A 14114-nucleotide genomic window follows, 5' to 3' on the forward strand; every position below is an offset into this window, starting at 1 on the left:
TATATATATAAAGCAAAAGGTTGAGAATTGTGAAACATTCAAAATACCAGAAAATGACCTTGGTTAATACAAATATTAAGAATTGAAATTATTAATTAAATGAGGATAATATGGTAAATTTATATTTTTTATATTAAAAAATTAAAATTAAAAACAAAATCAGATAATAGTTCATACTTTTATGGAACATAACTACTCATGTTATCTTTTCTTAATTCTATTATAAAAAATAAAAAAAAATAAAAAAACCAATTAGCACATGCATGAGCATGTGCCAAGGGGCTAGTGATAATAAAGCCACATAAGTTCCTTGCAGCGATGACTCTCCATATTAAGGATGTTAATTTGAAGATATTCACCATAGGGTTGATGCATGCTGAAAATATCTACATACATCTTTCCCCATACAAAAATCTATATATAAATATTTCCTTCACGCCCTCTTCTTTATAAATATATACCACATCCACCATTCAAAATCAAACTTATAAACCAACAAAAGCCAAAACAAACCATGGAACAAGGCATCTTCTTCTTCACAACGCTCCTCTCTCTTATCTTCACCATAATCTTCATTTTCCAGTTCTTTCTTAAAACAAAACGACGACGTTACACAAACCTCCCACCAAACCCTTTTTCTCTCCCCATCCTAGGCCATCTCCATCTCCTCAAAGCCCCGGTCCACCGAACCTTCCACCGCCTCTCCCAGAAACACGGCCCTATTTTCTCTCTCTGGTTCGGTTCGCAGCGCGTGGTCATAGTCTCATCCCCGTCCGCTGTCCAAGAGTGTTTCACAAGAAACGACATCGTTTTGGCAAACCGTCCTTCACTGCTCCTATTCAAGCACATAGGCTACAACAGCACGACCATCTCAACCTCTCCATACGGCGACCACTGGCGCAACCTCCGGCGCATTGGCGCCATCGAGATTTTCTCCTCCGTTCGACTCAACACATTCGCAAACACACGAAAAGACGAAGTCAAACACCTCATATGCAAACTTGCACAAAACTCGGTGCATGAGTTTGCGAAGGTGGAGTTGAAGTCTATGTTCACTGAGCTAACCTTTAACATCATAATGACAATGGTGGCGGGGAAGAGGTACTATGGGGATGACGTGTCGGTGGACAAGGAAGAGGCCAAGCAGTTCAGGCAGATTATGAAGGAGATTTTTGCTCATAGTGGGGCAGCGAACCCAGCAGATTTCTTGCCCATTTTGAATTGGATTGGTAGCAATGCTTATGAGAAGAGGGTGATGAAGTTGGCTAAGAGGACTGATTCGTTTTTGCAAGGTCTGATTGATGAGCAAAGGAGTAAGGGTAAAAATGGAAATATGATCGACCATTTGCTTTCTCTGCAGGACTCACAGCCTGACTATTATACTGACCAACTCATCAAGGGCTTCATACTGGTTAGTTGAGAATTCTATCTCATGCATTACATTATCATTAATAAAGTTTTCATTTATTTATAATTAATATAGAGTAGATAGGGAGTTGGTGGTTGGATTCATTGAATTGATTAATCGATACTAAATTAATATCAATAACGTTATTTGTATCATATTTATTGACTATTCTGCTGATTATATCTCTAATAGAGATGAGACCCGCAAGTATATATAATGTGGGATTCACTTATAATATAGAGAGGAGGTCTAGTGGGTAGGGTACAAATAGCAGCATCCAATGTAAATGTAGTAGAAATAACAGCACCCAATTAAGATATGCCACGTGAGCATATGCCTATCCACTATATGTATTTATAGTGTTCATGTATATCCGTTGAAGGACGTACAGAGTCTGAGAGTCAAAACTGGACCAAGTCGCAGGATGGTGACTTTTATTGACTTATATAGCTTTTTAGACTGGATCATCTTGGCTAACTTTCTCTGTAATTTTCACAAGAATTACAAAATAAACATTTCTAAAGCAACAACAAAAAAAGCTGGCAGAGCATTTTTAGGAAGATAATAAAAGTACGTATTTCATGCTCTTTTCTTCTGAACTTACTAATAATAAAAAAGTAATTTTTAGGTGCTGTTATTGGCTGGCACTGATACATCATCAGTCACACTGGAATGGGCCCTGTCTCATCTACTTAACAATCCACATGTGCTAAGAAAGGCTAGAGCTGAATTGGATGCTCAACTTGACCAAGAACACTTAGTTGATGAACAAAATATCTCTAAGCTACCCTACCTTCAAAGCATTATATCAGAGACGCTGCGGTTGTGCCCAGCCGCCCCGATGCTAGTACCACATTTTGCATCTGATCACTGCACTATTGGGGGATTCGACGTTCCAGGTGGCACAATGGTATTGGTGAATGCATGGGCCATACATAGAGATCCACAGTTGTGGGATGATCCTGAAATGTTCACGCCTGAGAGGTTCAAAAGTGGTGAGGATCTGTCACACAAGCTCATGCCATTTGGAATGGGGAGGCGAGCTTGCCCTGGATCAGGCTTGGCGCAACGTGTGGTGGGCTTGACCTTGGGGACATTGATCCAATGCTTTGAGTGGAAGAGAGTTGACGAGGAGGAGATTGACATGACTGAAGGTAAAGGACTCACCATGCCAAAAGCTGTACCTTTGGAGGCTCTGTGTAAAACCCGCTCTATTGTGAACAAGCTTCTACCTTGATCCTATGCATGAATTAGCTAGTCTTCCAATAAATTCATCTTAACTAGTATGTGTTGTATTATTGCAAGTGTTCATGTTACCTTTTCTTTTCAAATGAGTGGTCATGAGCTTTTGCGTTGCCAATCATTTGTATCTTTGTACGTAAGGTTTGGAAGAGAAATAAGGCTTTTCTTCCACTGTGTTTTCTTGTGAAGAAGGGAAGAAGACTTTGTCAAACAAACTCTGATCAGGTCATGGCAAAGGATTTTGGGAATCTTAGCAAAGTTCTGGTGCCTGCGATGAGAATGGAAAAAATCATTGAAATATGAAGCGATGTAGCAATCATATACCCTAAAATCATTGAAATATGAAGCGATTTTGGAAATCCTCAATGCTCTCTCTTATTCTTCCCTTTTCATTTACCGACGTGAAGGCGGCGTTATTTACTTTCTTGTGTATGTTGACGACCTTGTTGTCACAGGAAATAATGCCTCACTTGTTTCTCAGTTTGTTCATGCTCTTGCTAGGAGGTTCTCTGTCAAGGATCCAGGATCCCTTAATTATTTTCTCGGTGTTGAAGTTGTGCCTACTACCACTGGTCTCTTTTTGTCTTAACACAAGTATATCTGTGATCTTTTTAGCAAGGCCCACATGGATGATGCAAAGGAAGTCAGTACACCCATGACCACATCCGATTCGCTCGTGCTTCATGACGGTTCTCCTCCCACTAACGCCACTAAGTATCGCCAACTAGTTGGTGGTCTTCCAAGGAAGAACCCATGATTTCAAACTTGAATGGGGCTAAATTTTCCTTACATATAAACATACTAAGTAGATAGAAAACTCGATAGTACATTGTAATTTCATTGATAACAAAAATTAATAATACAACTACTCAAGGGGGGGGGGACATAATGAGCCTTACCTCTCAAATAACATTATATAAGTTGCATCCTTCGAGTCTTCATAGAATTAAAATCATTAATTATTGATTAATTATCTATATTATTAGCAAATTCTCTTTCAATGTGAAGTAACATACAATCAGCAAGAAATTCATCACCTATCTTGTTTCGAAGCCGATTTTTTATAAGTCTCATATGAGAAAATGTTCGTTTTGTTGTTGCTGTAGAAACAGGAAGAGTTAGCACCAAACGAATCAATCTATCAATCAAGTAGTATTTTTGTGTTAATCTTGTTTCCACTAAGCGCTCAAGTAAAGGATTCCTTGGGCTGTAGGCTGCAACTTTCCTATTCTCCCTTTTATTCTCCACTTGCAATGCAGTGCAAGCAAAGGATTCCTTGGGAGGGTAAAATATTCAATTCGATGGCTGGGCTATAATTTTATTTTTATTTTTTTGGGTTAGGATTTTAAAAGCTACCTGGGATGTAGCCTAGGTAAGCCAAAGCCATGTTTCGTCGTTGTGGTCTTCAATATCTCAGTCTCACTCGCCCTGACATCTCATTTGCTGTCAACAAGTTATCTCAATTCATGCATCAACCATCTGACATTCATTGGCTAGCTTTGAAGTGTCTTCTTCGCTACCTTAAAGGCACAATTTACCATGGTCTTCTTCTCAAACGCTCTCGTACCACTACCTTGTCTGATTTTTCTGACGCAGATTGGGTCGACAACTGTGATGATCGAACATCCACCATAGCCTATGTTGTCTATCTTGGCGGTAATCTCATTTCCTGGAGCTCCTGCAAACAACAAGCCATTGCTCTCTCATCCACCAAAGTTGAGTACTGTGTCGTTGCTTGCATCGCCGTTAAACTTGCTTGGATCAAATCCCTGCTTTGCGAACTTAGTGTTATGCCCTCCTCCATGCCTGCCATTTCTTGTGATAATATTGGTGCCACCTTCTACTATGTCAATCCTGTTCTCCACTCTCGCATGAAATACATTGACATTGACTTTCAATTTGTTCGTGATTTGGTAACTCTTGGGCTGCTTCAGGTATCTCATGTTTCCACTACTGATCAACTCATTGATGCCCTCACAAAGCCTCTATCTCGCCACCGTTTTCAACTTCTCCGGTCCAAGATTGGTGTTGTTGATGGCTCCACCATCTTACAGGGGTGTATAAGGGAACCACTGCAGTTAATGCAAATCAATGCCTTATCTCCAGCAATCTTACTGCTGCCAAATAAGGCTATTCCAGTAGCTCCATCGTCAACTCTTCAGAATCAATCAAAGACTTCCCTTCCTCATTTATCTTTATGTTGACTTTGTATATTAACTCTAATTGATTTTGTATTTAACCACATATCTACTTACTTTAGTTAGCATCATCAACTCTATATATATGTGGTGTACTGCACATTGTATTATTCATGGAGTGAATACAAAAACATCCTTCCGATACCATTATTCACATCTCCCTCGTAGCCATACAAATTTGATCTAGTACTTAAAACAAGTGTAGCTAGGCAACTCTCCCTCATGTCCCTCTCCTTTATAAATACCAAAAATCCACCACTCAAAATCAAACTTAAATATCAACAAATAGCAACCAATAACCAAAACAAACCATGGAACAAGAGGCATTTTCTTCTACACAACGTCCCTCTTTCTTATCTTCGTCGTCATCTTTACTTTCAAGTTTTTCCTTCAAACAAAACGACTATGTTACACCAACCTCCCGCCAAGCCCGCTTTCTCTTACAGTCCTCGGCTATCTCCATCAGGTAAAACCCAGTCTACCAAACCTTCCAACGCTTCTCCCAAAAACACGGCCCGATTTTCTCTCTCTAGTTCTGCTCCCAATGCGTGGTCATAGTTTTCATCCTCGTCTGCTGTGCTATCCAAGAGTGTTTCACCAAAAATGACATTGTTTCGGCAAACCGTCCTCCACTGCTCCTAGGCAAGCACTTAGGCTACAACAACACCACCGTCACAACTTGCCCACACGGCGATCACTGGCGCAACCTTCAGCGCATCGGCGCCATCAAGATCTTCCTCTCAGCTCGACTCAACGCATTCGCGAACATGCGAAAAGACCAAGTCAAACACTTAATACTCAAACTTTCACAAAACTCGATTCATGGTTTTGCAAAGGTGGAGTTAAAGTTTATGTTCTCTAAGCTGACCTTTAACATCATAATGACAATGGTTGTGAGGAAGAGATACTACGGTAATGGCTGTCGGTAAACAAGGAAGAGGCCGGGCAGTTCAGCCAGATTATGAAGGAGGTTTTTGCTCATAGTCGAGCAGCGAACCCAGCAGATTACGAAGAAGGCTTTATAAGGTCTGATTGATGAGCAAATGACAAAGGGTAAAAATGGAACTAACATGATCGATCATTTGCTTTCCCCTGCAGGAGACACAACCTGATTATTATACTGACCAACTCATCAAGGGCCTTATACTGGTTAGTTTAAGATTATATCTACTGCATTACATTACAATTTTATAAAGTTGATGACTTTTTTTTTTGCTAATACAAAAGCAATTATCAGGTCATTTTATTGGCTGGTATCGATACATCATCAGTGACATTGGAATGGGCCATGTGCATCCACTCAATAATCCATAAGTGCTGAGAAAGGCTAGAGTTGAATTGGATGCTCATCTACTAGTCCAACAACACTTAGGTCCCGTTTTGTTCATGGGAAAGGAGGCTGGGGATGGAAAATCAATTGTTTTCCCATATTTGGTAAGTCCAGCATGAGAAATGGTTGCATGACACATGAAAAAATAGGTGGGAAAGTGTAGCCCTCCTCTCAACTTGGGTTTTGTTTTCCCTCCTCATGGGAAAGTTGAGGAAAATGAGTCAACATTCAATGCATATTTTTCATGACCATTTTTTCCCTGTTAACAATTTGGAATTACAATATATATAATTAAATGCACTCTTTTTTTATTTGATTTAATATGGGTATAATTGAAAAATTATGCAAACTTTGTTTTCCATTCCTACTCAAAACAAACATGGAAAATGAAAGAAAGTGAAATTTCCCAGTTACTTTCCCTGCATTACCAAACGTGGCAAATGAATCTTCTATTTCCTATCCCTTAGGAAATGACATGAGAAGTGATTTCCCCTCAAATCCGGTCCGTAAACCAAATGGGACCTTAGACTTAGTGGATGAACTAAATATCTCTAAACTACCCTACATTAAAATTATGCTGGAGGAGACAGAAAAATTCGTTAAAATAAGAATCCATGTTAATTAACAATACTTTATCCTAAAAAACATAAATATGCTATCCATCTACTACATTACAGATGAACTAGTGACATCCAAGAATTTTTTCAGATTCGGGATCTAAATTTTTTTGGCTTAAACCCGGTGGTAAATCTAAACTATAAAGAATATTTCGGCTAAATGATAACGGTAATCTAAACCCACTAGTCTCCCACCTTCATGATAATCTAATTTGTATATAAATTATAACATGCATGTCCTCCAATCAAAATAATTTTTCTAACTCAAAAGGTTTCAGTAAAAATTTAGGGATTTTAAACCAAAATTTGCCTGTAATTTTTTATTTTTTGTTCAGGTTGTTGAACCCGTCATTTCACCCCCACCCTTTTTTTTGAAGGATTGTTTAGTAACGTTTTCTAAAAATTTTATGTACAATGTTATTAAAAAAATGAAAACGAGAAAATAATTTTTTATTTTCAAGACCTAAAAATGTATATGGTAGTTTAATTGAAAAACAATTTCAGAAAACATGAAGATTGAAAAGGCATTCGGTACTATATGTAAAACTAGCATAAACAATGAATGATTTTCAATATGGTAGTATATTTAGCAAAATCAAATAAGAAAATATTGTTTAATACAACTTGATTGATTAAGTATTACAATTGATTATGTATTCCTATCCTATATGTGAGTCCTTTTTCAAAAGTTTTTGTCAATATCTAATCCTTAAAAAAATTTATGATGAAGAATAACATGGGCATGCCTGCGTATGCTTACATATTGGCTGACGCATGCTTAGATCCGTGGAATTCAATATTCAATTGTGCGAAGCCGAGTGTGCTTACATATTGGCCGACGTACGCATTAGCTCCCTGTGATGAACGCCGTCAACACTAGCTACGATGGATGGCATTAAGGCAAACCGAAGTGGGGCAGTCCCGATCTCTTGAACTACAGGGATTCAAGAGATTTGTGATTATTTACCGTTGTATTAACATTCAACGGTTTAAAAAAGTTTCTTAAAAATAGTGTAAAAGTGAGTGAACCGTTGAATTTACATCCAACGGTAGGTGACCACAAATCTCTTGAACCCTTATAGTCCAAGAGATCGGGACTGCCGAAGTGGCGTCCACTCCCATTTCCATTAATTGTAAAAATATATTGCAAACAAATATTAGTTTAAATTATAAGAGGATAAAGTTTTTCACACATATTATCAATGTATCATGAAAATTTAAATATAAAATTTTAATTTATAAATCAATATTCTTTTTCACATAACTAGACTCCGTGAACATGATAAAGAGTAGAATTAAGAGTGCTACACTATGCATACCTACCATGAAGAAAACACGACAATCGCAGTCAATTGCATTTGGCTTGAATTGAAGAGCAGTAGGATGGGTTCTCGACTCTCTCGCTCATACACAAGATGTAGGCATGCATATCCTTCACACCCTCTTCTTTATAAATAAATACCACATCCACCATTCAAAATCAAACTTAGGCCAAAACAAACCATGGAACAAGGCATCTTCTTCTACACAACGTCCCTCTCTCTTACCTTCCTCATAATCTTCACTTTCCAGTTCTTTCTTAAAACAAAACGACGACATTACACAAACCTCCCACCAAACCCTTTTTCTCTCCCCATCCTAGGCCATCTCCATCTCCTCAAAGCCCCGGTCCACCGAACCTTCCACCTCCTCTCCCAAAAACACGGCCCTATTTTCTCTCTCTGGTTCGGTTCGCAGCGCGTGGTCATAGTCTCATCCCCGTCCGCTGTCCAAGAGTGTTTCACAAGAAACGACATAGCTTTGGCAAACCGTCCTTCACTGCTCCTATTCAAGCACATAGGCTACAACAGCACGACAATCTCAACCTCTCCATACGGCGACCACTGGCGCAACCTCCGGCGCATAGGTGCCATCGAGATCTTCTCCTCCGCTCGACTCAACACATTCGCAAACACACGAAAAGACGAAGTCAAGCGCCTCATATGCAAACTTGCACAAAACTCTGTGCATGAGTTTGCGAAGGTGGAGTTGAAGTCTATGTTCACTGAGCTAACCTTTAACATCATAATGACAATGGTGGCGGGGAAGAGGTACTATGGGGATGACGTGTCGGTGGACAAGGAAGAGGCCAAGCAGTTCAGGCAGATTATGAAGGAGGTTTTTGCTCATAGTGGGGCAGTGAACCCAGCAGATTTCTTGCCCATTTTGAATTGGATTGGGAGCAATGCTTATGAGAAGAGGGTGATGAAGTTGGCTAAGAAGACTGATTCGTTTATGCAAGGTCTGATTGTTGAGCAAAGGACTAGTAAGGGTAAAAATGGAACTATGATCGACCATTTGCTTTCTCTGCAGGACTCACAGCCCGACTATTATACTGACCAACTCATCAAGGGCTTTATACTGGTTAGTTGAGAATTCTATCTCATGCATTATATTATAATTAATAAAGTGTTTATTTATTTATTTAAAGTTGACACTTATGTTGTTTTTTTAATCAACTAAAGCTGGTGATTTCGGTCAATATAGAGTCTGAGTACATACAGAGTCTGATGGAGACTTTTATTGACTTATGTAGCTTTTTAGACTGGATCATCTTGGACTTCACTGGGATAGTTTTCTTGCACCTAGGCACTTAGTTAATTATATATGTAAGAACAACAACAGTGATAAGAAAAATTTGTTCTCTTAATAAATAAAAAATTTGTTCTGCATTTCATTGGCTAACTTTCTCTTGTGTATCACTTATGCCATAAGAAAAGATGTGTATTTAGGGCTTTATTTCATATTCTTCAGAGAAAAAGTATGCATTTCATGCTCTTTTTCTTCTGAACTTACTGGTAATAAAAGAGTAATTTTTAGGTGATATTATTGGCTGGCACTGATACAACATCAGTAACACTGGAATGGGCCCTGTCTCATCTGCTTAACAATCCACATGTGCTAAGAAAGGCTAGAGCTGAATTGGATGCTCAACTTGACCAAGAACACTTAGTTGATGAACAAAATATCTCTAAACTACCCTACCTTCAAAGCATTATATCAGAGACGTTGCGGTTGTCCCCAGCCACCCCGATGCTATTACCACATTTTGCAGCCGATGACTGCACTATTGGGGGATTTGACCTTCCACGTGGCACAATGGTATTGGTGAATGCATGGGCCATACATAGAGATCTACAGCTGTGGGATGATCCTGAAATGTTCAAGCCTGAGAGGTTCAAAAGTGGTGAGGATCTGTCACACAAGCTCATGCCATTTGGAATGGGGAGGAGAGCTTGCCCTGGAGCAGGCTTGGCGCAACGCGTGGTGGGCTTGACCTTGGGGACATTGATCCAATGCTTTGAGTGGAAGAGAGTTGGTGAGGAGGAGATTGACATGACTGAAGGTAGAGGACTCACCATGCCAAAATTTGTACCTTTGGAGGCCATGTGTAAAACCCGCTCTGTTGTGAACAAGCTTCTACCTTGATCCTATGCAAGAATTAGTCTTCCAATAAATTCATCTTAACTAGTATGTGTTGTATTATTGCCAGTGTTCATGTAAGCTTTTGCGTTGCCAATCATTGTATCTTTGCTTAAGGTTTAGAAGAGAAATAAGGCTTTTCTTCCACTTGTTTTCTTGTGAAGAAGGGAAGAAGGGCTTGACTTTGTCAAACAAGCTCTGATCAGGTCATGGCAAAGGATTTTGGGAATCTTAGCAAAGCTCTTATGCCTGCGATTAGAATGGAAGAAATCATTGAAAATATGAAGCGATGTAGCAGTCATATACTCTTAAAAACAAAAGTACTGTTCACTTATTATGATATAGATGAATTAGCAATGTCTCTTCTTTTTTTTTTTTTTTTTTTGCTTAAAATAAATTGGTAGACAATAATACGTATGCCACTACGTGAGAAAGAATACGTATGCCACTACGTGAGAGATGGACTGAATGAATTGGAATTTGGAAGGACGTACACCTTTGCGTTTTTGGAAAATTCTCAGGACTTTTAAGGGAAGTAGGCCCCACTGCGTTTGCCTTGTGGCTTGCTTTTGTTTCCACCAGGTGTACAGTGTGCTTTACATATTCACTGAAGTAAGCAAATCCAACACGCAATCCTGACCTAGCTCAAAAGACCTAATGAAAAGGAGGAAATAAAAAGTTTTTGATCCAAGTGTCAATGAATTTTTGTTCTACCACTCAAATTGAAACAAATATATTTATATTGAGAATTTAATGTAATTAAACAATCTCATTCAAAATTCTAGAGAATATCAAATTGTATTTCTTTTTGTTTGAGTCCGTCCTTTAGGCTCAAGTTCGATCACTCTCTCCATAAATACCACATCTCCCTGCTCTTTATAAATACCACATCTTCACCACTCAAAATCTTACCAACAGCCAAGCAAAGCAATCATGGAACAACAAGACATCCTGTTCTACACGTTCCTCTCCTTTATCTCCATCCTTTTCTTGCTCCAAACAAAACGTCGGCGTTACAAAAACCTCCCACCAAGCCCACTTTCCCTCCCAATCCTTGGCCATCTCCATCTCCTCAAAATCCCCATCCATCGAACCCTCCAACGCCTCTCACAAAAACACGGCCATATTTTCTCTCTCTGGTTCGGCTCACAGCGTGTGGTCATCGTCTCATCCTCGTCAGCCGCACAAGAATGCTTCACCAAAAATGACATCGTTTTGGCCAATCGTCCTCGCTTGCTTGTAAGCAAGCACTTAGGCTACAACTACACCACCATTGGCACGGCCCAATACGGCGACCACTGGCGCAACCTCCGCCGCATTGGGGCCATCGAGATCTTCTCAACCTCTCGACTCAACGCATTCTTGAACATCAGAAAGGACGAAGTCAAACACTTGCAACTCAAACTTTCACAAAACGCACTTGACGATTTTGCGAAGGTGGAGCTCAAGTCCATGTTTCTGGATCTCACTTTTAACGTCATAATGAGAATGGTGGCCGGGAAGAGGTACTACGGCGAGGACGGATCGGTGGACAAAGAGGAGGCCAGGCAGTTCAGAGAGATCATGGAGGAGATTTTTGCTAATGCTGGGGCAGGGAACCCGGCGGACTTCTTGCCCATTTTGAATTGGGTCGGGAGTGTACATGGGTTTGAAAAGAAGGTGATGAAGCTGGCTAGGAAGATGGATGCGTTCTTGCAAGGTCTCATTGATGAGCACAGGAGCAAGGGTAGAAATGGATGTACAATGATTGACCATTTGCTTTCTCTGCAGGAGTCACAACCTGAGAATTACAGTGACCAAATTATCAAGGGGCTTATTCTGGTAAGTCCAGAACCATATCTCATATGGTCGCACATTTAAATTTGGTTCATGTTTTTCATGGTCTCCTCTTCTTTATTTATTAACACTCAAAGAGTAAATATTTACAGATCATGTTGTTGGCGGGTACTGACACATCAGCAGTGACACTAGAATGGGCCATGTCCAATTTGCTTAACCGTCCGGATGTGCTACAAAGGGCAAGAGCTGAACTCGATGCTCAAGTAGGCCAAGAACGCTTGGTGGAGGAACATGATATCTCTAAACTGCCCTATCTTCAAAGTATCATCTCCGAGACTTTTCGATTGTACCCAGCTGCCCCAATGCTACTACCACATTTTTCATCAGATGATTGCACTATTGGGGGATTCGACGTGCCACGTGGTACAATGGTATTGATCAATGCATGGGCCATACATAGAGATCCAAAGTTGTGGGATGATCCTGAAAGCTTCATACCTGAGAGGTTTCGGAGTGGTGAGGATTTGTCACACCAACTGATGCCATTTGGACTGGGAAGAAGGTCTTGTCCAGGATCAGGCCTTGCCCAACGTACGGTGGGCTTGACTTTGGGATCATTGATACAATGCTTTGATTGGGTGAGAGTTAGTGAGAAGGAAATTGATATGGCAGAAGGTAAAGGCCTAACAATGCCTAAACTTGTACCATTAGAGGTCATGTGTAAAGCACGCCGGATTATCAACAAGGTTTGATAGAACTAATATCCAGAATTGCGAAGCATTATCATTGCGGGAAGTTATTTCAATTTGTACGTTGTATGTCATATAGCGAGTATTTTCTTTGGCAAGTAATAAATGAATCAATTGTGTGTCTGTTGTATCATTGCCAGTATATTCATGGAATAATTTGGGTCATGAATAAATTTTTAGTGTTTTTTTTCACCAGTGGCAGTGATATATGTGTATTTAGGGGATACTAATTTTCTTTATTTTATATTGTTCCAAGAAAAAGTACGTACGTATTTCATTGTCTTTTTCTTTCTAACTTACTAATAAAAAAAAGTAGTTTTTAGGTCATGTTATGTTATTGGCGGGGACTAATACATTGTCAGTGACATTGGAATGGGCCATGTGTCATCTACTTGACCATCCGCACGTACAAAAGGAAGGCCATAACTGAATTGGATGCTGAACTTGACTAAGAACACTTATTGGATGAACTAAATATCTCTAAACAACCACATTTTGCATGTGCCTAGTGGCCCCGATGCTTGAACCACATTTTTCACATGATGAATGCACTACCGGGGGATTTGACATGCCACATGTTGTGCGGAAACACTCCAAGATCTTGTCGTTGATGGATTATACAATGGCACAATGAAGCCAAAGAATTTTGAGATCTTTGATCCAATCCTCATAAACTTCCTCCATATGTTGACACTTTCGATAATACTGTAGTGGCCCAAGCGATTCCACTCTATCCATTTTCACGAAATTCAGCTGGGAGAGACAGAAAAATTCATTGAAATATGAATTCATGTTAATTAACAATACCCTAAAAAACATAAATATTCTATCCATCTACGTTGTGGATAAATTAGTAACATTCTACGATTACATTCAAGAAGTTTTTTTCATATTTGAGGTCTAAATTTTTTGGCTTAAATATGAACTACAAGGAATCTTTCGGCTTCTGTCACCCCTTCACGTTAATCTAACTTGTATATAAATGATAATGTGAATGTCCTCCAATGCTGCTATGTGAGGGTGGACTGAATTGGAGGGACGTACATCATTTACATTTTCGGGCTTTTAAGGGAAGTACCTCTCATTGTCTTGACTTTTGTTCAATATATATATCCACCAGATGGACAACTCACTGCCGTGCGCAAATCCAACACGCATTCGCTGATGTAGCTAGCTATTCGTGAAGAAATTATAGAATAATACGTGATGAAAACTATCAACTGACCTAACGAAAGGAAATAAAAAATTGTTGCAATTTTCACAATAATTGAATCTGCATCTTCTCTGACTAGCTAGAATCGAAGAGTACTGATCTCCCTTGTATAATTG

The 14114-nt window shown here is 39.5% G+C and overlaps 3 protein-coding genes across 3 annotated transcripts; all 3 read left to right on the forward strand.

Moving 5' to 3' along the window:
- Nucleotides 1-437: 437 nt before the first annotated feature.
- On the forward strand, nt 438-3009 carry LOC103337225 (cytochrome P450 81Q32). The gene is made up of 2 exons (XM_008240390.3): nt 438-1411; nt 2037-3009. The coding sequence occupies exons 1-2, from the start codon at nt 515-517 to the stop codon at nt 2643-2645; spliced, it is 1506 nt and encodes a 501-aa protein (XP_008238612.2). The 5' UTR covers nt 438-514; the 3' UTR covers nt 2646-3009.
- A 5115-nt stretch (nt 3010-8124) lies between these two features.
- LOC103337235 (cytochrome P450 81Q32-like) lies at nt 8125-10601 on the forward strand. The gene is made up of 2 exons (XM_008240402.3): nt 8125-9198; nt 9655-10601. Exons 1-2 carry the CDS (start codon nt 8299-8301, stop codon nt 10261-10263), a joined length of 1509 nt encoding a protein of 502 aa, XP_008238624.2. The 5' UTR covers nt 8125-8298; the 3' UTR covers nt 10264-10601.
- Nucleotides 10602-11106: 505 nt separating this feature from the next.
- On the forward strand, nt 11107-12977 carry LOC103337245 (cytochrome P450 81Q32-like). The gene is made up of 2 exons (XM_008240412.3): nt 11107-12078; nt 12186-12977. The coding sequence occupies exons 1-2, from the start codon at nt 11191-11193 to the stop codon at nt 12786-12788; spliced, it is 1491 nt and encodes a 496-aa protein (XP_008238634.1). The 5' UTR covers nt 11107-11190; the 3' UTR covers nt 12789-12977.
- The last annotated feature ends 1137 nt before the right edge of the window (nt 12978-14114 follow it).

Source organism: Prunus mume, linkage group LG1 (genome assembly GCF_029339155.1).
Source record: "Prunus mume cultivar Tortuosa linkage group LG1, ASM2933915v1, whole genome shotgun sequence".
Classification (NCBI taxonomy): Eukaryota; Viridiplantae; Streptophyta; class Magnoliopsida; order Rosales; family Rosaceae; genus Prunus; species Prunus mume.